This window comes from Misgurnus anguillicaudatus, chromosome 12, assembly GCF_027580225.2.
Source record: "Misgurnus anguillicaudatus chromosome 12, ASM2758022v2, whole genome shotgun sequence".
Taxonomy (NCBI): Eukaryota; Metazoa; Chordata; class Actinopteri; order Cypriniformes; family Cobitidae; genus Misgurnus; species Misgurnus anguillicaudatus.
Window position 1 is genome coordinate 30,608,581 of NC_073348.2, and position 24,425 is coordinate 30,633,005.

Consider the following 24,425-nt stretch of genomic DNA (forward strand, 5'->3'; position numbering starts at 1 on the left):
GAGGAGGACGAGGAGTTGTTGTTTTGCTGCTAAACAGCTTAATTTCACACCATTTAAAAATTTTTATTCACTCTGTGAAACTAGCGGTCTGTGTGGGATGGTTGTAAAGACAAAATTATTCAAAGGATGAAGAAGATAAGTGCATTAAATGGAGGTCCAATGTTTGCCTTGCTAGCTAGATAATAAATTATATATAAATAAAAACTATTTGGACTCATGATTGGTTCTAACCTGAGACCACCTGAGAGTTGATAGTGGTCATGGAAACATTGTTCTGTTGGAGCGAGCCGGCAGGGACCACGATCCCGGAGGGGTTGACGGTGCTGGATACGGAGGTGAGGGACGGAGATGAGTTTTGGAGGAGATCCTATCGGTAGAAGAGAAAACATTAGGAGATTATTTTCCACATTTGAGAAGCACCGGATGTTTCCAGAGAAATTCTGGCATGCATGTCATCTCACGCAAAGGTCAGTTGAAAGGGTCAAGCCAAATGTGACCTTTTGTGTCCCTTCGAGAAGAATTTGTTAGGGAATGTGGGTAAATGTTACCGCTCCAAGCGTGTGCATTCATATGATGTTGTGTTTATGTGTTCGAAACAGCCTTTAGATGTGAGGAAGGAGAGGTGTTTGTGAGTCACCTGCTGCAGACCGAGGCTGGTCTGTGACGGTGAATACGGTCCGCCCAAGTCGTTCCGTAGCAGATTGTCGCTGTGCATCTTGGTCTTGAGGCAGGTGATGTAACGGTTGCAGAAGTCTTTACAGAGCTCGTTCACCTTTTCCAGCTCGAGCAGGTGGATCCGCAACACTTGGATTGCTTTGACCATCTACATACAACAAAAACGATTATGCTTCCACCTGTCAACCCTCCCATTTTCCCAAGATTCTCCCGTATTTTCCCATTCTATATCACTATCATCCTGTTTACATATTTTTCTGTAGTTTTCCTGTATTTTTAATCTTTTCTATTAAACTGGGCGTATTTGATGTTTGCTATATTAGCTAAAAATCACACTCAAACGACGCACAAAAAAAAGAAGAAACAAAGAAACATCCATTCTCGAGGAATGTTGGGGTTGGGAAATTTCCCTTATATAACTAAAGCGAGAACTGAGCTGAATAGCACTTGATATTTGTGACACTGGATAACAAAACCAGTCGTAAGTAGCACAGGCCCAAAATACATCATAGGCTATGGGTCAAAATTGAGATTTTCTTTTATGCCAAAAATCATTAGGATATTAAGTAAGGATCATGAAGATATACCGTAAATATATCAAAACTTCTTTTTTTCACAAAAAAATTTGTGAGTGGATGCAGTTGCTACACTGCAAAAAATTATTTTGAATTGATGATGAAATTATTTTTGTCTTGTTTTCAGTAAAAATATCTAAAAATGCTTAAATTGTTTTCAGTTAAAATATTAAAAAATGAAGATGCTTTTACTTGATGAGCAAAACGACCCAAGAAAATAAGTATTTTTTAGACCAAAAATATCAAATTTACACTTAATTCAAGAAAATTTTTCTTATTACATTGACAGATTTTTTTGCTTGTTTTAAGCAAAAATTTACTTAAAGTTTATATTTTTTTGTCTAAAAACTAGACTTATTTTCCTAGGTCCTTTTGCTTATCAAGAAAATACATCTTAATTTAAGAATTTTTAGATATTTTTACTGAAAATACTAAGTAAGGAAGTCATTTTTGCAGTGTACACTTCAAAAAAAAATGTTCAAGAAAAAAATTACTATTCAAAAATGCACCGCTTTTGTGTGTATCCTTTTAAAACCAAATGAGCTGCTCAGGTGGGCGGAGTCTCAAGCGCTGGCGCTGTAGACATGACTCGTGAGATTCTCTCACGAAAGAAGTTAGCAAGCGATGTTCAGCATTATATATTTGAACAAGTTTAAAAAGCCAATCATTTGTTTTATGCATACTAAATACATGTTTATCAGCAGATGGGGAACATTGTGGAATAAAAATAAAGACTTTTAGGTCTCATGCTGCCAGTGTTTTAAACAGGCAAAATGATTTTCAGCATGTTACAATAAAATACACGTCCACAAACACTCAGAAGTTTACTTTTTGACCAAACCACACGAGCACATTTAAATGATCTGTAATAAAACAACACGTTTAATGCTTAAACTTTAGAGAAACAGATCACATGACATTCGCGTTTCTGTCAGTCTCTCACTCTCTGTCTTGTGACTCCTCATATTCATTTGAAACTTCAGAGAAACATTAAACAACATATTTATTGTGTATGATAGTAAATACGCGTTGTTCTCTCACTCTGTCTCGTGCAGTGCATAAATCCTCGTGTTCATTCATAAAAACTTCAGAGAAACAAATTAAACAACATACTTGTATTGATGAAAGTGAACCTTCGCGTTGCTCTCTCTCTCTCTCTCTCTCTCTCTCTCTCTCTCTCTCGTTCGTTCGCTCACTCGCTCTCTCTCACTCGCTCTCTCTCACTCTCTCTCTCTCTCTCTCTCTCTCTCTCTCTCTTGCACTAAGATAGCGTTAATCATTTAGAACGTTAATTCAACCTTTAAAAAGATTATTAAAACTACAAGTTATAAGATTGTAGGCTACTGTTTGTGTTTGAGGGAATACAAACGCATCGTGCTGTCAGTCATTTATTCTCTCTGTCTTTCGAACTCGTGAGGCCGCATCATGGTTGGATAGCGCAAATGATGGGCGGTATCATTATAAAAAGATCCCCTTAATATGTCATGGGGGGAGCGAAATCCGAATGACCTATATATTCACATGCTTGCAGAGAGAGCCTTACCAAAACAAAGTTACAGGGTTGCTATTTTTCATGTTTTCTGGTTTGGTAGAAGCACTGGGGACCTGATTATAGCACTTAAACATGGAAAAGTCTGATTTTCATTGAATGTCCCTTTAAGAATTTTTATATATTTTTACTGAACCAAGACAAAACGAAGTAAGAAAGTCAGGGTCACATTTAAAATACAGCATCAAATTATGAGACTTTATCTTCGATTTCATATACGGGGTCGAAATTTATTTATCTCTTTCCCCGCCATTGACTAGTTATCTCGTTGATTAACAGAAAACATCTGCATAGAAAAAATATGTTCCTGATTAATTTTAATGTTAATCTGTAATACATCCATTTTTCAGATGGCGCAATTTATAACTTACCCAATTAATAAAAAAAAATGAAGCAAAAAAGTTATTTACTAATTTTAAACTCTGTGTATGTTTTGATATTCGTCCTGAATCTGCTCCCAATCAAAATTCCTTTAAAACAATGTCATTATTTCAGCTTTTTACTAAAAAATTTGTATTTTTAAAGAAAAATACCCATATTTAAGAGTTTATAAGTTTGTTTGTTTATTGTTTGTTTGAAAGCAGAGGGTCTGTTCTTTCATTTGATATATTTGTATGTTTATATAATTTTAGAAGAAAATTTTCCTGGAAGGCATTTTGTGAAACTCTTGTGAAAATGCTTGCGGGCAACTTTTCAAAAAAGGCTGGTGGGGAATGAGTTAATTTTCTTTTTCCTCTCTTTGAAATGATTTATTTCTTTGAAAGCACTTTGTGTATAAAATGTGCTACTGTATATAAATAAACTTGCCTTGCTTTGCCTTGCCTAAAATGCTACCAAAGTGCTACCAATAATGACCTACATTTCGTTCTATCCTTCATACAAAGTGAAGATGTAGTTTCAGAAAACCTGGAATCTGGCATACAATCACATGGACTACTTTAATGCTGTTTAATTGGCTCTTTACAGTAGGGTGAAAAATAAAAAAATCCATTCCATGGCTTGCCAGATCTCTCTGCCTTGTTTGCCTGGTTGCTTTGCTTAATGTTACAAATACTTTTGCGTTTTGCTGATACAGTCGGACGTGACTGAACTTTCAGTTCTAACTACCCATTCGAACAGTCGCCGCCCAAAGTCAGAACTCAAGGACGACCAAATGGGCTAAAAAATGCTTTGCCAAGGAGGAGATAAATCTGCCAATTACCGCAGCTCGTTTAATCAGGGCTCGGTGCCATCTCTCCGAGGCGAGAACGAAGCACGGCGCGGCCGCTATAACTGTCGCGCCAAAGAGTTAGTGAACGGAAGACCCGTGTGACCAGCGTGTCGTAAAGCACACAGATGCAGAGTTAATTGACTGAGCAGCGCAAGTCGGCCGAGCGTCCCGGTAATGATGAACAGTGACCTTTTCCCTCCTCCTTCCCCTCATTTCTAATTACTGTTAACTGTCTTTAGGCCAAAGATGAGGAGAGATGATTAACACGACGGGGAGAGTTTTAGAAGAAAGAAGAACAATAGGGAAAGAGATACAGAAAATTAGACCTACAGATAAGAGGTGGTTAAGTTGTAACTAATATCTCAAGAGTATTTTTTATTTTATAGGGACATTACACATAGCCAGAGACTCTTTTTAAGATATCCTTAGTAGGAGGAATGGGGTAAGATGTGTCAGTAGACACAGCTTGTTGCTTGATTTTATACAAAGAATGATACAGTAACTATAGAGTCCAACATGTATGTAGCCCGTCATGTGTGTGGTTCGTAATTTCAAAATATGTGTTCTGCGCATAGAGCGATCCTATGTGCATCACGTGTCTTGTCAAAATAAGTGCCTGCTGCAGACGCGTCTAAAGGATTTATGATAAAAGAGACGCTCGCGTTTGCCAGATACTCGCATAATCTCATACGTAATCAGAGTTTACTGTTAAGGGAGTGTCTTGCGTGTACTTTTATGAACGTGAGCATCTCTTTAATCACAAATGGTTTAGACGCGTGTGCAGCAGGCACTTATTTTGACAAAACTCGTGATGCACATGGTTCACATGACGCAACAAACACATATTTTGAAAACACCAGCAATATATATATATTATAGTTTTATATATGTTATAGTTAAACACTGTAAAAAATTCCTTGTTGCACTTAGATTTTTAAGTTTAAACATTGAATTAACATGCAATTCATTAAAACTTTTTGCTGCTATAAATTTTAAAAATAACGTTGAATTATCTAAAGTTATTTCAACTTTATTTTTATAATTTATAGCAATGCTTCACAAGTCAAGAAAGTTGTAAGTGTTAAAAATGTAAGTGCAAGGGATTTTTATGGTGCCAATGTTTTAGCCAGCAGAGGGCAGTGTAGACATTTAGACATACAGCAGGTAAACAGTTGTTGGTAAACAATGTTTAGAGACTGTGAGTAAACTGTAGGGCTACCTACACTTTTCAGATTCGGAAACATAAATCAAATAAAACTGCAACAGGCTATTGAACGCTTACCAGGTTGTCCAGTTCAGGGTCCTCACTGAAGAAGGGCTTGTGATCCTGCTCTTGCTGGTGGACGAAGTTCTCAATGTCAACGTCAAAGCTGGCCGAGGTGATGCATTCTGATCCCTGTGTGGCTTGCTCGCACTTTTCAAAGAGCAGAGCCAGAAGAGGGAAGAGAGGATGTCTGCAAAACACAAGATCAAACAGTAACTGGACCAATATTCTGATGGTATGTCTATGGTTGTTCAAGTTTTTGTTTTATTTGTCACATACAGAATCATGCATGGTACAACATGCAGCGAAATGCTTTTGTGACTGTCGGAATAAGAAATTAGAAATAAAAAATAGCATTGCACCAAACTACATGTGCTTGCATCTTTATGTTGCATGCAGTACGCATACTGTACACAGTATGCATTTTTCACAAAATACACAAATTATCTGTTATATTTCGCAGCATTTATCTTGACATTTGTAGGTTTAGTTTAATTACTCACATTACTATAATAGATTAAAGTAAAATGCATAATACCTGTATTTATTTCTGAGATGATAACTACTGTAACACCCACTCAGTTAAAATACAATTGTCATTAGGATCATTTTTTTTACACTTAAATAATAATTTATTGTCAGATACTGCATTTTTCTGTGTGTTTTACAGAATATAAAGTATACCTATACTGTATGGGTACTAGAGAAGTGGCAATATACAGCAGCTGAAAATATAATCTGCCCATCACCTTTATATAATCCAAAGGATTTTACCCAGTTGACATTTTTCATGTTAACAGCATTAACATCTCCTGTATCATCAGAGGATGGATAGGTTTGCACTGGTTTAACCTGTCCAGAAAAACTATCCCGACATGCAGAGCACTTATAAAATGTTTTACTTAATCCTCACAACAAATGACTAAATGCCATGTGTAAATCAAAAATCAATCCTATTCTGATCTGCACTATTCCACCTTCTAATGTAATCTATTTCATAGTGTCTCATTCAATTCTATTCTATCCATCCATCAATCTTTATCTATTCTATGCTTTTCAATCGTATCATATTGCACCACATCCTATCCATTCTTGTCTTATCCCATGGTATTGCATTCTATTCCATGTCTTTTATTACACTGTATTGTTTCGTATTGTATCTTATTCTGTTCTGCACTACATACCATCTTATTTTACTTCATTATATGTCAATATAATTTATTTTATAGTGCTACATTCTTATTCTACAGTGCTACATTCAATCTTAATTGAATTCCATTCCATCCTATTTCCTTCCATTATACTCTATCCTATCTTATAGTATTGCATTTATTCTATTTAATTCTATCCTATCTTATTCTGCTACTATTGTACCAGATTGTATTCTGTATTATTCCAGCATTTTATTTGGTTCTGTTTTATACTATTCGAGTTTATTAGATTTTTATTTTTTTCTATTCTATTCTATTCTATTCTATTCTATTCTATTCTATTCTATTCTATTCTATTCTATTCTATTCTATTCTATTCTATTCTATATAATTTCCTATTCTAGTAAGTCTAGTCTAGTCTAGTCTATTCTTTCCTATCATTTCCTATTCTGTTCTGTTCTATTCTAGTCTAGTCTAGTCTAGTCTGGTCTAGTCTAGTCTAGTCTAGTCTAGTCTATTATTTCCTGTAATTTCCTATTCTGGTCTAGTCTAGTCTAGTGTAGTCTAGTCTATTCTTTCCTATCATTTCCTATTCTTGTCTATTCTAGTGTAGTCTAGTCTTGTCTAGTATATTCTTTCCTATCATTTCCTATTCTAGTAAATCTAGTCTAGTCTATTCTTTCCTATCATTTCCTATTCTAGTCTAGTCTAGTCTATTCTTTCCTATAATTTCCTATTCTAGTCTAATCTATTCTTTCCTATCATTTCCTATTCTATTAATTATAGTCTAGTCTAGTCTAGTCTATTCTTTCCTGTCATTTCCTATTCTATTCTAGTCTAGTCTAGTCTAGTCTAGTCTAGTCTATTCTTTCCTATCATTTCCTATTCTAGTAAATCTAGTCTAGTCTATTCTTTCCTATCCTTTCCTATTCTAGTCTAGTCTAGTCTAGTCTAGTCTAGTCTAGTCTTTGCTATCATTTTCCTATTCTAGTAAGTCTAATCTAGTCTAGTCTAGTCTAGTCTAGTCTAGTGTATTCTTTCCTATTCTATTGTAGTCTAGTCTAGTCTATTCTTTCCTATCATTTCATATTCTAGTCTAGTCTAATCTAGTCTATTCTTTCCTATCATTTCCTAGTCTAGTCTAGTCTAGTCTAGTCTATTTTTTCCTATCATTTTCCTATTCTAGTAACTTTAATCTAGTCTAGTCTAGTGTATTCTTTCCTATTCTAGTCTAGTCTAGTCTATTCTTTCCTATCATTTCATATTCTATTCTATTCTATTCTATTCTATTCTATTCTATTCTATTCTATTCTATTCTATTCTATTCTATTCTATTGTAGTCTAGTCTATTCTTTCATATAATTTCCTATTCTATTCTATTCTATTCTATTCTATTCTATTCTATTCTATTCTATTCTATTCTATTCTAGTCTAGTCTAGTCTAGTCTAGTCTAGTATGGTCTGGTCTATTTTTTCCTAACATTTCCTAGTCTAGTCCAGACTTTCCTATCATTCTCATTTTATTTTATTTTATTTTATTTTATTTTATTTTATTTTATTTTATTTTATTTTATTTTATTTTAGTTTATTTTAGTTTAGTTTAGTTTAGTTTAGTTTAGTTTAGTTTAGTTTAGTTTAGTTTAGTTTAGTTTAGTTTATTCTATTTAGGGCTGTCAAAAGATTAATCAGAATTAATTGCATTCAAACTAAAAGTTTGTGTTTGCATAATATATTTGTGTGTGTAATTATTAAGTATATATAACTATACACATGTATAAATTTAAGAAAAAAAATATTTATGAATAATTTTTACAGATTTATACATAATATAAAAACCCAATAAATAAATAAATAAATAAATAAATAAATGTTTCTTTAATACATGCATGGGTGTGTATTTCTGAATACAAAATAATTACACACAGTGCACAAGTATATATTATGCAAAAAAAACTTTTATTTTGAATATAATTAATCTTTTGACAACTTTGATTCTATTCTAATTTCATCCTATTATTTTCTATTATTTCCTCTAATTTCTTATTCTATTCTATTCTATTCTATTCTATTCTATTCTATTCTATTCTATTCTATTCTATTCTATTCTATTCTATTCTATGTGTGTTTCTCTCTCTGTGTGTATGTATATGTGTGTGTGTGTGTGTGTGTGTGTGTGTGTGTGTGTGTGTGTGTGTGTGTGTGTGTGTGTGTGTGTGTTTTTGTGCAGTTTGTGCTTTTTCCTCTCACAGAGCCTGTTTAAGGGACTCACAGAGGCTATGAGGCTGGGTGAGGGGCCTGGGTTCCGGCTGTAACCCACCACTCTCATTTGCAGCCTTTAATAGCCGGCTATATTAGACTCTAATCTGCCTGATCCCAATTTAATGCCGCTCCCTCCAGCCGATGTGACAGGAATACTAAACAGGCTCACAGAACCAAGCAGCGAGGCAATGTGCGCTCCCTCTGGGCTCGTCCTGCACCCCTCTGCTGTGCCAGCGCCCCTGCATCTCCCCCTCCCCAGCCACACTAATTCCTGGAGGGCACGGCTGGGTTATCTCTTCCCTCCTCTCTCTCTTTGCAGCCCTGGATCATAACCCGGACACAGCCCTAAAGGCTCCAAGCCAAAGGATGCTATCAATTTAGCTCTCCGAGGATTTGGCAAGTAGGCTGAGAAACAAGCTGCCCTGAATTTAGAGCATAAAATCAAATCGTAAAGTTAAGCCACAAGGTACAAGTTCATTTTAGCATTCACATACCCCGAAGCGTGTCTAATAACACCGCATTATCTTTATTGGGAGGTTACATTTCACAACATTTATATGCGGGTTCGTTTTTTGGGAACTCTATCTACATCAGGTAAGTTCTGTTCTATAAAAACAAGCTGTGCGAGATGAAGTTCTTGAATGTGATGAAAGCTATAAAGCATTTGTTGAACAGACGATCTTGATTGGATTATCTCAGACAACGTGCCAGTCAAAACCTTTGATGCATAAGATGGACACTTAGCGTAGTTACTCAATAAACTAATCGACTCGGTTGTTCCATATGAGGCTGGAAAAACTCTTAAAATGTAATCTGATCTTTTCAAGCAACTCTAGACTTTTAAAGCGCCCCATCTTTGTGGTCTGCATTAGGCTGCGTGCCACAAAGTGCAGAGCTAATCGGTTAATCTTTAAAAATGTGCCGGTCAAAATGAAACACTTAATGCTATTTGACATTAATCTTTAGTTATCATCTCATAACTCTTGCTGGAAAGACCAAAGCCAGACTGCCATTCTGCACGCGTGCTTGCATTGTATATTACTGCAGTTCAAAAGACCTAAAGTATCCAACTGCATACTTTAATATATAAAGCACAATAAAGTGTTGATGTCATTAACACAGATGTGCACACCACATATTTTGAGTAAATTTTGTTGAATATTTAAATGCATATGGATGCAACTTTTCATTAAGACTTTTTGTATTGTTGCAAATGTCTAAAGCATAGCACACAACAGTATGCCAATCAAAAAATTCACAAATCAACTAGTCGACTGTCGCTGTAGTGAACCATTCATAATATAAAATACTTTCAGACGTGTTTATATTGACAGATTTACGATAATTCTTATATCTTGGTTCAGAGAAACATACACTCATTGGATGCTACATCCAGGCACTGCGTCTGTAGTTTTACTGCCCTTGTAAGGCACCTAGAGCTGGTGATGGACCAAAGACAGTTAGACATTATCTGCAGTGCAGAAGCTTCAGAATTGAGGCGCTGGGGAACTATTACTTAACCCATAAAAGTGTCATTTATAGGATACTGAGAGAGTCAGCAGAACAGACGGATAAAGTCAGACAGGGTAAACCTAAAGAGAGATACTGTACTGATTCAAGAGCAATATCAAGATGAGTTATCTGTACCTTAATATTTCATTTCCTCAGACAGAAATATCTTCACAAAGCCATAACAGTACTAAAGTTGTATTTCCTGCAGCTCAATTGGTGGAGCATCGCATGAGCAATGGAAAGATCACGGGTTCAATTACTTACTGAAAAAAGTGATCCTGTCTATGAAAACCCATTTAAAAGTCATTTTGGGGATGTACTGTTTACTAAATAAAATCAGCCTATGTAATATAACCTTGAATATATTTAAGATTATTGACAGAGTAAGGTGAGGTCATGTCAAAGATTGAATTCAATGTAAAATATGTCAAACTTTGATGCTGATCTCAAAATTAGATGATGTGACTTTAGTCTGGATTTCACAGACAGGATCACAGAAGTATAGATTGTATACCAAATGCATAAATAAAATAGGATATAACTATTTTTTGATATGAAGTCAAGTTCATTATAAACCAAAGATCTACACTGCAAAAAATGACTTTCTTAGTTAGTATTTTTGTCTTGTTTTTAGTAAAAATATCTAAAAATTCTTAAATTAAGACGTATTTTCTTGATGAGCAAAATGATCTAGGAAAATAAGTCTAGTAGTTAGACAAATTTAAAATTTAAGAGAATTTGTGCTGAAAACAAGGGGAAAAAAATCTGCTTATGGAATAAGAAAACATTTCTTGAATTAAGTGTTTATGAAAAAAGTAAACTTATTTCAAGAAATGTTTTCTTATTCTATTGGCAGATTTTTTGCTTGTTTTAAGCACTAATTTACTTAAAGGATTAATCCATTAAAAAAAAAAAATCCAGATAACTTACTCACCACCACGTCATTTAAAATGTTGATGTCTTTCTTTGTTCAGTCGAGAAGAAATAATGTAACACGTAACAGTTTTAATGCAGTTTAAAATTGCAGTTTCAGCAGAGTTTCAAAGGACTCTAAATGTTCCCAAAAGAGGCATAAGGGTCTTATCTAGTGAAATGATTGTCATTTTTGACAAGAAAAATAAAAAATATGCACTTCTTCCACAACTTCTTGTCTTCCTCCGTTCCTGTGACGCGCCATCATCACGTCAGGAGGTCACGGATGGCGTATGCGAAACTACACCCCAGTGTTTTCAAGTGTGGAGAAAGAGGACCGTTTCGACGTTATTGTATATCGAATGATACTAATTAATGTCTTTGTGTCAGTTTATTGTTTAAAATGGTCCGCAAATGTGCGTTTCATAACACGTGACCTTTCCACGGCATTATGTAATTATGTGAGGTCGCGCAGGAGTGTCACAGGACCGGAGATAGACGAGAAGTTGTGGTTTAAAAGTGTATTTTTTTTCTTGCCAAAAATGACAATCATATCACTAGATAAGACCTTTATGCCTCGTTTGGGATCATTTAGAGTCCTTTAAAACTCCGTTGAAACTGCAATTTTAAACTGCATTAAAACTGTTGAGTGTTGAGGTCCATTAAAGTCCATTAAAATTAGAAAAATCCTGGAATGTTTTCCTCAAAAAACATTCTGTTTTCAGTCGAGAAGAAATTAAGAAATCAACATTTTGGATGACATGGTGGTGAGTAAATTATCTGGATTTTTTTTTAAGAAAATTGACTAATCCTTTAAAGTTTATGGGGCGGTTTCCCGGACCAGGATTAGCTTAATCCAAGACTAGGCCTTAGTTTAATTAGGAAATATAACTAGTTTTAATAAACATGGCTTACTAAAAACATTTCCTGTGTGCATTTTGAGGTAAAACAAAGGGCACTGATGTATTTTAAGATATGTCAGTGCAAGTTGTTTTCAGTTTGGAGAGTGTGAGGATTAGCAGAACAGATGAACCCAAATGCAGACGATGTCGGGGAAAACAGAAAACACTTTTATTTATACACTTAACAAAACAAAGACCCACGAGGGGGTGCACAACATGAAACATAAACTGACAGATAACACTGAGACTGAGACTATGACTATGACTAGATCGCTAGACTTGAATGCACACGCAACACGAGCACACAACACAACACAATGATCCTGCACAGAACTAAAGATACACTGACATTAAATAGAATAAACCAAACAAGATAACGAGCAGGGAACAGGTGAAGGGAATAAGTGATAATTAACAATAAGCAGGAGGACGAGGGAGCGGGGACAAATGACAAGACACCGGAGGTACATGCCCAAACACAAAAACAAGGCATGAACCTCCACACAAGGCCAGGGACTGCCAGAACTCTGCCACCATGACAAGATACAAAATTTAACAAGACTTCAAGGCAGAGTCCTGACAGAGAGCTCTTAAAAGTGTTTAAGTCTAGGACTAGTCTAATCCCTGTCCGGGAAACCGCCCCTATATGTTTTTGTCTAAAAACTAGACTTATTTTCCTAGGTCATTTTGCTCATCAAGAAAATACATCTTAATTTAAGAATTTTTTGACATGTTTTACTAAAAAGACAAAAATACTAAGAAAGTAATTTTTTCAGTGCAAAAGTAAATAGTGTATAAATAAATAAATCTTTCCTTAGACTTCACTTTCAAAACAACAAAAAATACATCAATGCAATTCAGAGTCCAAAAATAAATCTGGACGTGCACTTGCCGCATTTGTTTTGGTACCGTGGTGGGCCACCCACAGGCTGTCGGGGAGATGGGGCTGCGCTCTCTGTGTGTGCTCACCCGGTATGTTTGCCATCCTAATCAGGGCGAGCCAGTGGCTGCTGCCTTTATTAAACTCAGTCTGGGGTGCACCACGCTGCGACTGCTCCTCACACACACACGTATGGAGGACCAACACACACATTACACACACACACGTATACCATTCGCCATCAGGGTTTATGTACGACCCCTGCTGCTGCATTTCAATGAGTGGCGCTGCTTTTTACCAGTCTCTTTTATTCACCTGCGGGGTAAAGTGTAGCTGTGGCCTGTTGTCAAACATTTTCGTTGCACTACGGACCTGAATGGGTTAAATATAGAGATTCCAAAGCACCGCAAGATGGTTAGCAAAGTATTGCTGTTGGTTGCAAGGGTGTTCAGTGTCATTGCAAAGGCATTGCTAGGGGTACTTATGTGCTGACTGGATGTACTTTTTGTCTACCAGGTAAAACATCTGATTGCACAAATAAAACATTTTAAATATAGAAAATCAAAAATGTTTTTAATTTAGTTCAAATTCAAGGACCTTTCAAGGATTTTCCATGTTCAATGCCCTCAAAATTCAAGGACTAAATGTGGGGACACATTTCAAGTGAGAGCAAGGTTACATCATGTTACCTTTTAAGATATATTGTTACAGTTCCCTTTCGAGGGAACTCGCGTTGCGTCACTGCGGTGACACTTTGGGGACGCCTCCAAGGTAAGTGCGTCTGAATGTGTATATCTAATTCAACCAATGGTGAGGCTTAACGACAAAGACAGGGTGATGCGGAAGCCAGGAAGTATATCACTATCTGAAATATTGCCAAAGACGGTGTTACAGAGACGCAGTAAGTATGGAGAGGGAGACGCAGCGTCTCGTTCCCTTCACAGGGAACAACAGTTACATATGTAACCCGAGACATTTTCATGTGTCAAACACAACTATGCAAAAAAGCATTTTGGTATGAATCAACATTCGCATAGACGATATGAGCATTTAAAGTGAACAGTTTAGCACAGTTTAGTGTGCTTAAAAAGTCTAGAATTTTTATGATATTATCCTACACTACACTGCATAAAATTGATTCAAGCACTTTCAATGACCTGAATCTATATTTGTATATTTAAAAAAACTTCCCAGGGCCTTAATTTTTTCCCCCAGATTCACAAACTTTCAAGGATCTCAAGGAGCCGTGGGAACCCTGTATATACTGTTAGAAAAAGAGGTACAAAAGTCGGAGACGGTGCCCTTTAAAAAGGCCCCAATATGTACCATGTAGGTACAATGTACCGCCCCAGTGATAGCTTTTGTGCATTTTTCTGAGAATGTATAGGGGCGGTTTCCCGGACAGGGATTAGACTAGTCCTAGACTTAAACACTTTTAAGAGCTCTCCAAACTGAAAACAACTTTCACTTACAGAGCTTAAAATACATCAGAGCCCTTTGTTTTACTTCAAGATGCACACAGGTAATGTTTTTAGTAAGGCATGTTGTTTAAAACTAGTTATATTTCCTAATTAAACTAAGGCCTAGTCCTGGATTAAGCTAATCCTGGTCCGGGAAACCGCCCCATAGTGTTTTATAGCATTAAATGTTGTAACGCACATAATGTATAGTATAGCATTAGCAACGCAAAGGTCATGTGTTTGAACCCCAGGTATAAAACTAACTGATAAAATAATGTAGGCTGAATCGCTTTAGGTAAAACCGTATGCCAAATACATAAAATCTAAATGTTATACTACAAAACGGAAGTTAATAGGTCTATAAACACCCTTCAAGGCCAGCAAGTACTACAGTAGGTCTCGTTCATCTGAGCTTAACAACTTTAATAGATCTTGCTAACATGAACACACATCCTCATTCCTCAAACAGTCACTCTGTGTAGTTCAGAACATCATGTACCCATGAGAATCCAGAATCCAGGATGAAACAGAATAAAACTTGCCGTCTACAGTTTTAAATTGAGCAACAAAATCCCATTTGGAGATATACGCGTCCTGAGAGATTTCCTGAGATATTTTCAGTACAGTATCCTGGAGCTATTTAGCATAATCTGAAAGCAGCGATCGTAGAAATACGTCCTGATGCCGTGAGATCGCGGACCGGCGCGCTCTCAGGACGCATGCGTGACGCAGGTAAGATGACTGATTTTGGATGGTATAGAAATTTTACAACCATTACAGAGACAGAAAGGGAGAATCGTTACAATGTTGGGCAGCAAATGACTGCTAGAGATCCCCGACAGCGAATGTAAACAGAATTTATGGTGCATTACAGCGACTGGGGAGAAACGACTCGCTATTTCCTCTCTGGCTGTCAAATTAAAAGCACTCCTGTTGGGACTGATATGCGCTGCTGCTACTGCTGGGTCTTCTAAAGCTTCTACCCTTTTTTCTTTTTTCTGTCTCTTTTCTCTCTCTCTCTCTCTCTCTCTCTCTCTCTCTCTCTCTCTCTCTCTCTCTCTCTCTCTCTCTCAGCAGTCCATGACACCCCTGATCCATTGGAGCTCAATGAGAAGACAGCATGACTGTGCACCTCGAAACCAAAATCCAGTATCAATGCAAATCCACTCAGCACCCCAGGCGTGCCCTTCTGAGTCGCGGGGAGATAGGAGAGAAACGCCTTTAAACTCCATTCAGACACGTCTACAGTCAAATATAAGCATGACTATAGGAGGTCCAGCTGGTATAGTACATAAAAACACCTTAAAGACAGAGAAGCTTGTAGCTGACAAAGTCTATGAAGTTGCAGTTTCGTGCACACAAGCTGTCAAATGCTGTTCAAATATCAGGGTTCTCACACCTTAATTAACTTCAAATTCAAGAACCTTTCAATTACTTTCTAGGTCCAATACCCTCAAATTCAAGTACTAAATGTGGGGACACATTTCAAGTAAGAGCAAGGTTACATCGTACCTTTTAAGATACATTGTTACAGTTCCCTTTTGAGGGAACTAGCGCTGCGTCACTGCGGTGACACTTTGGGGACACCTCAGTAAGTGCGTCTGAATGTGTATATCAAATTCAACCAATGGTGAGCGGGAGCCAGGAAGTATATCGCTATCTGAAATATTGCCAAAGACGGCGTTACAGTAAAGTATGGCAAGGGAGACGCAGCGTCTCGTTCCCTTCTCAGGGAACAACAGTTACTTACGTAACCTGAGACGGTTTTATGTGTCAAAGACAACTATGCAAAAAATCATTTTGGTGTGAATCAACAATTACATAAAGAAGATATAAGCATTCAAGCGAACAGTTTAGCATGTGTGCTTAAAAAGTCTAGAATTTTATGATACACTACACAGGAAATAATATGGATTTTCTTTCCAGAAAACTTCTTGCATAAAATAGATTCAAGCACTTTCAATGACCTGTATCTATGTATGTATATTTTCCAAAACATCCCAGGGCCTTGAATTTTTTACCCAAATTCACAAACTTTCAAGGATTTCAAGGACCCGTGGGAACGCTGTAAGGACCTCTCCTTTTCTCCTTTAATTTTACTTATTATTGACACCTAGGCAAACATGAACCCTACATAGCGATAACACATGTGTCATGTTTTTCCTTAGTTTTGTACCTAGTTTTCCGCCTTATATTCAGGACTTGAATTAGCATTGCCAAGGAAAAACTGGAAAATTTAGTTATGGATGAGCCCCCACCCATATACAGCCCTGGGCCCGCCCCCCTTGCTTCTTGATGTGTTAAATTAGTCAAAATTTCTCATGCAAATGAATATCACCAGTTTAGCATATAACTGTAACTGTCAGGTGTCTTCGTTCCTCAATTCTCTAGCTCCCAACCTGAGCACTACCATCGTGGAATAATGCAAAATTTTACACCCTAAGGAAACTCCAAGGATACATTTAACAATTTTGACTCCTGGTTGCTGAATTTCATTAGAACTAATTTTGGATATGTCGCAAGTACCCTACAAGAAAGGGACCCCCTGCTACGTCTCTAATAAGGAGAGAAGGTCTCAAATGCTTTAAGAGAGTGCAGTAACTGGTTGAGATAATTACTGTATCGCACATTTATTCCACTGTTAATAATTAAGCAAGCCAAGCCGGAGCATACAGTCTCGACTCAAACTCTCAATACCGCCAATTACAGAAGCGAGAGGTGCGGAAATACACAGCAACTTGCCAAATTGAATCAAAACAATACACGAGGCCACGCTGTAAGCAAAACTGCCAGATTTTCTTGCTCTCCTAAATGTCGACAACAGTTTGAGGTGTTACATTTTAGTGTACACGAACAATGTAGAGCAAGCTAGTAAGTGCTAAAGTAATTCATTTCTATGGATACGACTAAAATAGATTTGTGAACATAAGGTGTGTGTGAATGTCGTGTGTTTAATGCCTGGCTCACACCACAGGATAATCGGGCCGAATTTACCCCGATTTTCCCCTCCCGAGAATCCGAGGGAAAATCGGGCAATGGACCTTGATCGGCTCCGAAGTTCGGCCCAGATTATCCTGTAATGTGAGACGTTTAAAAATCTAAATTTACCCCTTCCGATATGCTCTCAAGCAAATCGGGGCCGCCCCGATCTTATCAAACATGTCTGATATTTAGGATTTTAAATCCGCATAATTACGTCATACGTTCACAATAATCATTGAGAGACGGAGATGATTGACAGCTTTCGGGACCGCGAATCAAGCTGCTGTACGGGTAGACAGCGCAGCCGGACTCATTCCGCCACAACTGCAGCTCGTTGGGGCAGACAGACTATTTAAAATATAGAAATTAATTCCTTGCTTGATTCACGTTGTCATAAACATTATGTAAAATATCCTAAAAACAACAGAACATGATGATGGTCAGTCACATCACGCACCTGCAGCTATTATGTGTATAGAGGAAATTTAATAAAATAAATAGGCATACACGAAATAAGTTGCACTTAAATAATTAGCTTATTAAAATGATATGACGATTTTCAGTTCTTTTTTTTGTGACGCGCTCCACAAATGCACAGAACCCGATGGGGCAGCCGGCAGAAAGCGCATCATGTTTTAAATATTACTTTACAGACGCACAAAGTTTTTATCTGTATGACCATATAACCATAAAAGTAATTTAAGGTCATCATGCATGCATTGCTGTTCAGTGTTCACCGGCATGCAGGATATGTACTAACAAACATTATGTTATATCACGCAATTAGTTGTTCGAAATCAGGCACGTGCACACATAGACATCAAAGGGGGCTTGAGCACCTGCCCTTTTTATTCCTGGAAAAAAAAAGTGCCCTTTTTTTCTGGGGTGCTTTTTTTTTTAAAATAATATGATCTTTATTCATATAACAACTGATGTCTGTCTGTTTCTTGTGTTTTTTACTTGTTACTTATTTAATTTACCATGAATTTATTCAGGAATCATTTAAATGATATTTAAACTCTTATAAAAAGAAAAATAGCGCTATTTGTGGTACACAAACGGTTAACGATGAGTCCCGCCTCCAAAACTCACATCGCTAAAATGATTGGCTTTGTTCATATTTGTAAAGGGGGATGTTACAGGATGTACTGGATCATGCGATCGACAGTCGATTGCTCATGCCTTGTTGTTGTCTGGCGGCTAGTTTGCTGCACTGTTGTCAATACAGTTTGCTGAGTTACAGGCCCTGTCCCAAATGGCACACTCCGGACTTGTGGTCCTCCTCAGAGTCCACACTTTGATGACATCACGTAGTCCAGACTTTAGGGACCCTTGATGGGAGTCCACGTGGGTGCACCGGAGTTGTATTTTGGGACACACTTGAGCATCACACCGGAAATAGGTAGAGAAGTTGCCCGTCAGTGTAAGCTCCTCCCTTCCGTCGACTGATTGGTCTGATTACCCTTTCGCAAGGACTTCTGGGTTGGCAAAGTGCGCGAAGCCTGCTGCAGTGCGGGCTTCGCTGAAGACCGCATCAAGGGGGCAAAGGAGGCGCTGATGAGCACACTTCAAAGCGTAAAAATGACAGATGGGACACCCTACGGACTCGTAGACTAAGCGAGAACGCGCAATTTAAGACCACAAGACCGAAAGTCCACACGAAGTGCGCCATTTGGGACAGGGCCACACTCGCGTGTCTGCCTTTTATTTTATGCTTATACTGCTGCATAAACATTTACCTTTCCTAAGTCCCGCCTCTCTAACGTACTTCACTTTATGATTGGTCTTGTCTTTACTCGTATATGCTGCATTCGCGCTTGTAAGAAGCGCCAAATCTCAGCCTGAACGAGACGCGATGTGCATGATTGCAGGCAGCTATCGGTAAGTGTGTAAGGAAGAAAGCATTCTTATATTAACACTTTTATGCACAAAATATGGGACACGTTGTTACACATAACGATTCAGGGACATTGTTTTCCACAACAATCCCATATTAACCTGAAGAGTTGCAAACTTGCAACAGTAGCCTATAGTGTATGTAGTTTAAACAGACTGCTCATAAAATAAGAAAGCACAAACAATAAAATAATTGCTAACTACAGTAAGCTTTTTTGTTTGCGTTTTTTTGTAATGGCTGTTAAATAAGTAGCCTATCATGTGTTTAACTGGAGTGATGTATAGATTGGGGAGAAATCTGATGTTTCAGTACTTTACTTACTTCTGAATTTTTACTGACCAACAAATAAAATATCACCAACAAGTTAAATATAAAATAGGCCTAATCTATATTTGTTGTTTCTGACATGTGTAACCCTAATAAATATGAAACCTAAGATTAAAGGTGCCAAAGGATGTGTTGCCATAATATGTTAAATTGTTCTTTGACAAAGAAGGCACTTTATTAAGTGCAAAAATTATACAGAAGAATTATACAAGCCTAGAATTTGTCATTTGAATGAAATTGTCTATTTTTGCCCTATTTGAACGGGTCATGATGAATAATAATGTTGAGCTCTGCTCTGAGGCTCATGCCAGAAGCTCACATTAGTAAACAGACCTTATATTTTGAGCCCTTATCAGACAAAAATACAGATTTTGATTAACAACTAATTGCAAACTAATAGAACTTCAGCTAAACGCTAGCATATAGCATTTATTGGCGTGTAGCACTACTCAGCAGTCACAATTTTGTTTTTAGCATTTTAACAAATTTGTAATGAATGTGTAATTTAATGTTTTCAAAACATGCGCACATTGTGTAATGGTTTCATTTGCTGCTCTATAAACCTAAAATACTAAGGAGACCATGGTTTCTGTGTGAACTGATTATTTTGTAGAAATCTTTTGAAAATGAAACAATTGCGTGAGTTTGAGGAAGATAAAATTAATTAACTTTTTAAATAAATTTTAAGGAAGTCAGAATTGCGTTAATATATATATATATATACTTTTTTGTTTAAAAACAGAAAAAAATACATAATTATGAGAAGTGCCCTTTATTTCACTTGAGCCCCTGCCCCTAAAAATGTCTGTGCACGTCCCTGTTCGAAATATAAATGATCCGCTTGAACCTCACCCAAGTGCAGCGCTGATTGCTGAAATACCGCACACTTGAGAATCTGATGAGCCTCATATCGACACTTACAACGTTTCATATTAAATGACATATTTGTCCAAAACAATTGGTAATGTAAATACTGAATTAAACACTAGACCCTAAACTGCAAGATAAAATAGAATAGAATAGAAACTTTACTGTCATTATAAAACTATCATAAAATTTGTTTATAAGCTCTCAAAGACCAGCAGCCTCAGAAGAATAAACAACAAAAATAGAATCCACATAGTATATAGCTACAAAACAATATCACCGCAGAGTAGTATATATACAGTGGAATTATGCAAACAACAGTGCAAAAACAAGTTTAACCAAGTATCAGTCATTTAACGCTTAGCCTACAATAATATTCCTGTTAGGAAGGAACAGGAAAACAGAGCATTAATAGAAATAGCCTAGATCACTTATAATAACTCTTAAATGTGCAAAAAATAATGATATATAGGCTAGCCAATTATATAAAAAATATGTTTTTAAATAGATGTATTTATATTTAATCTTGCATATAATTAGACTTGAGTTGGTGCTAGATTGTGCACACATCTACAGTATGCATTCAAACACTGCCTGCATAACACATCCTTAAAACATATCATGATCGTTGCCTCATAAACAAGAGCTGAAGAGGAGAAATCGCCTAGGTTTCAAAAAGAAAGCTGCTACTTTGTAAATATTTAAAAAGAAATCATAATAAATGTGTCATAATCTTCATTCCTTTATATACTCTTCTCCTGAGGTGACGTGAAGTGCTTGCTCTGGCAAGATAATCTTAATAATATCCTGTAGTGTGTGATGCACTAGGATTTTAAATTCCTGTAATGTGAGCATGTTTAAGATTTGAGAGAAGAATATCTGACAAGATTCTCTTTATGTGTGTGCTGCAACCAGATTTCAAAATCTGCCAGGATTTTAAAAATCCTGTAGTGTGAGCCAGGCATAACACAGAATGGACGGCAAAATATTTCACCAGGATCAGAACAAGCTACACTGTCAAAAGTAAAAAGTTGAATTAACTTAAAAAAATCATTCAAATGGTAACACCTAAAAAAATAGGTTACTACAAAAATAAAGCCATGAATAATTTTCCTTATCATGATAACTGTAAATACTGTATGGTTCACAATACATATATAATTAATAGTTGTGTCTAAGCTAAATAATAATAATATTACTTTAATTGTGATGTTTACAGAACTGTAAATATGATATGGACAAGAGCAGTAGTACAGTTTTTCCTGATGCTTATATGCCATTGGATCAGAGGGCTATCGGTTACTGCTTGATAAAAAATTACATGTAAAGTTTGCATTTTTAGCGCGCAACACTTCAATTAGATCAAAGGGTTTAAAGGTCAATTTAAAAATTGGTTTAGTAAAAAGCAAACAAAATTGTTTTTATATATAAAACTTATTATAAACAGCTTATTATAAAAACCAGTTTGAATGCGTTTACATGCAAATCAATAAACCGCCTATGCAGAAAACTATATTCACATGGGATTTGGAGATTTGTTAGCTTTCTCGCAGGCAGTGACGTCACCACCTAGAGTACATATAGTTGTTCAAAAAGCCAGCAGGAAATCTGTCTTATACTGTTGTATCTCTTCTCATGACTGTAAAAAACTGTAAATGTAACACAAGCTTTTATTTTCGCAGTTTCTCTGCATTGCTCGAGTCAAGCAGACTTTACTTTGTGCTTTCTTTCACGTGTGACGTTTATCTATGCATAGTTATCTATGCGTACTATGCACACGCGGAGACAGACGGGTAATGCTACATACACACCAAACGTGGAGCATCGCGTTACTGTGGGTTCACACCAGACGCGAGTTCAACGATTTGCGCGAGTAGATTACATACAAAGTCAGGCAAAAACACGATCAGACGCGTCCTCGCGTGGGGCGATGGGAATGACACGATATGGGTGGTGCGTTTGCTGCGAAAGCACTCGCTATTCACCTCAAACGCATCTTCACCCAAGTTGAAAATATTCAACTTAAGCGAAAAATTAGCATGACACGAAGTTAAACCCCGCGAGTAATCAAGAGCGATTAACGCGATGCCCCTCGTTTGGTGTGTACGTAGCATTACTGGCTCTAGATTACTCGCGGGATTTAATATTTTCAAATTGGGCGAAGACGCGTTTGAGGCGAATAGCGCGTGTTTTCAAGGCAAACGCGCCGCCCATATTGCGTCATTCGATCCCGCGCGAGGATGCGTCTCATCGCATTTTTGCATTGACTTTGTATGTTATCTACTCGCGCAAATCGTTGAACTCGCGTCTGATGTGAACCCACAGTAAGATGTTTACATGCAATGCGTAATTCAGGGAATCAGCAGAAACTACCTGTGCCGATTGTTTTTGCTAACGCCATTTATCGACTTTTCTAGATAAAAGAAAATCGTTTTACGGGTTTACATGCACCCACACTTTATCAGTTATGTATAATCGGCGTAAGACTGTGCATGTAAACACACTCAATGAAAAAAAAATTTTAATAATAAAAATTATTTTTATTTATCTGCTTTGTTGATTTTAATGCATTTAAGATTTAAGTTACATGATCAAATCATTTTTACATAAGTTGTGTTTTTTGTGTATAACATTGCATGTAAAATTGCAGTGGCGGCTCGTGACTGCTCATCCGAGGGGTGCTAATTCAAAATAAGTGTTCGGAGTGTCATGTGTGTGGTTCCTTTTTCCGGGGTATGTGTTCTGCGCGTCGAGAGATGCTGTGTGCATCACGTGTTTTGTCAAAATGGGTGCCTGCTGAAGACGCGTCAAAACCGTTTATGATAAAATAGACGCTCACAAAATACACGCAAGACACTCCCTTAACAGTGAACTCTGATTACGCATGAGATTTTGCGATTATCTGGCAAACGCGAGCGTCTCTTTTATCATAAACCATTTAGACGCGTCTGCAGCAGGCACTTATTTTGGCATAACACGTGATGCACACAGGATCTCTCAAAGCGCATAACACATATTATGAAAAAAGGAACCACACACATGATGGGCTACATACATGTTGTGATGAAATATTTGTTGTTTACATCTTTTACGAAAATCAACCTACGAATTGCTTATACGTAACAGTCTCTGCACATTAAGTTGAGATAAAGAAAGTATTCTGACACTTTACACTTCAAATTTAATAATTAAAAACAAATCAGGATGTTTTTGTCTTTTGTATAAAAACTTTATTAGACACCCAGCGAAGTGTAATATCAATTTTTGGCATCTACCTCCCCTTCTCGCTTTTATGTTGCCAGCGTGCCTGCATGCGAGGATCAAAAAAGTGACGCTTTCTTCTTTGCCTGTGGATATTTAGAGCATTCAAAAAGTGTCATGTAGGATAAAAACAAAAATCTAAAGCAATGGACACCATGAGTGTTTGTGCACGTGTGTGTGTGAGATAGAAAAAAAGTGATAAGATATATACAGTGAGTGAGAAATTCAGTCTGCACGTACATCTCTAGAAGTGAGGAAAGTAGCTGCAAGTGCTGTGTGTGTGAATGTGTGTTTGCGTGTGTGTGTCGATCGAGTCTCTTCTTCTCTCACACCGCCTGCAGGCCGCCCCTGGCTGGCTGCTCACATCAAAGATGGTTTTCTCTCTCTGAGGAGCTGAGAGACTCTGCCCAAGGCTTGCCTGGGCCTTCACAGACCTGCCTTAGGGGTTAACGTCAAACCACGGGCCTATGCCACTCGCCGCAAGACACTGCTAATCATAGCCAATGCTGCAGACGACAGAACGGGGAGGTTTAGACAACAGCGTACCATGCTACCGTATGCAAGCGGTTGGCAAACGGGTGTGCTGTAATCGGCCGGGGATGGACGGTTCGGGAATGAGGTTTAAAGTATTTAAAGTGTCAGTGCGCCATGTATTATTTACTTCATGAATAAAGGAGGAAAATATGACTTATGCAAGCGTGTTGCTATCCAAATCAGGCATCTGTGTCTGCTTGTATTTAGA

At 37.2% G+C, this 24,425-nt stretch overlaps 1 protein-coding gene across 1 annotated transcript in view; it reads right to left on the bottom strand.

Annotated features, from left to right (window-relative positions):
• The window catches only part of pknox2 (pbx/knotted 1 homeobox 2), a 98,341-nt gene that overhangs the window by 16,283 nt on the left and 57,633 nt on the right, over positions 1–24,425 (bottom strand). The window contains exons 5-7 of the mRNA XM_073874673.1: positions 5,292–5,463; positions 638–823; positions 232–367 (exon numbers count right to left, since the gene is read on the bottom strand). Coding sequence (XP_073730774.1) covers positions 232–367; positions 638–823; positions 5,292–5,463 — 494 coding nt within the window. The remainder of the gene's footprint in view (positions 1–231; positions 368–637; positions 824–5,291; positions 5,464–24,425) is intronic.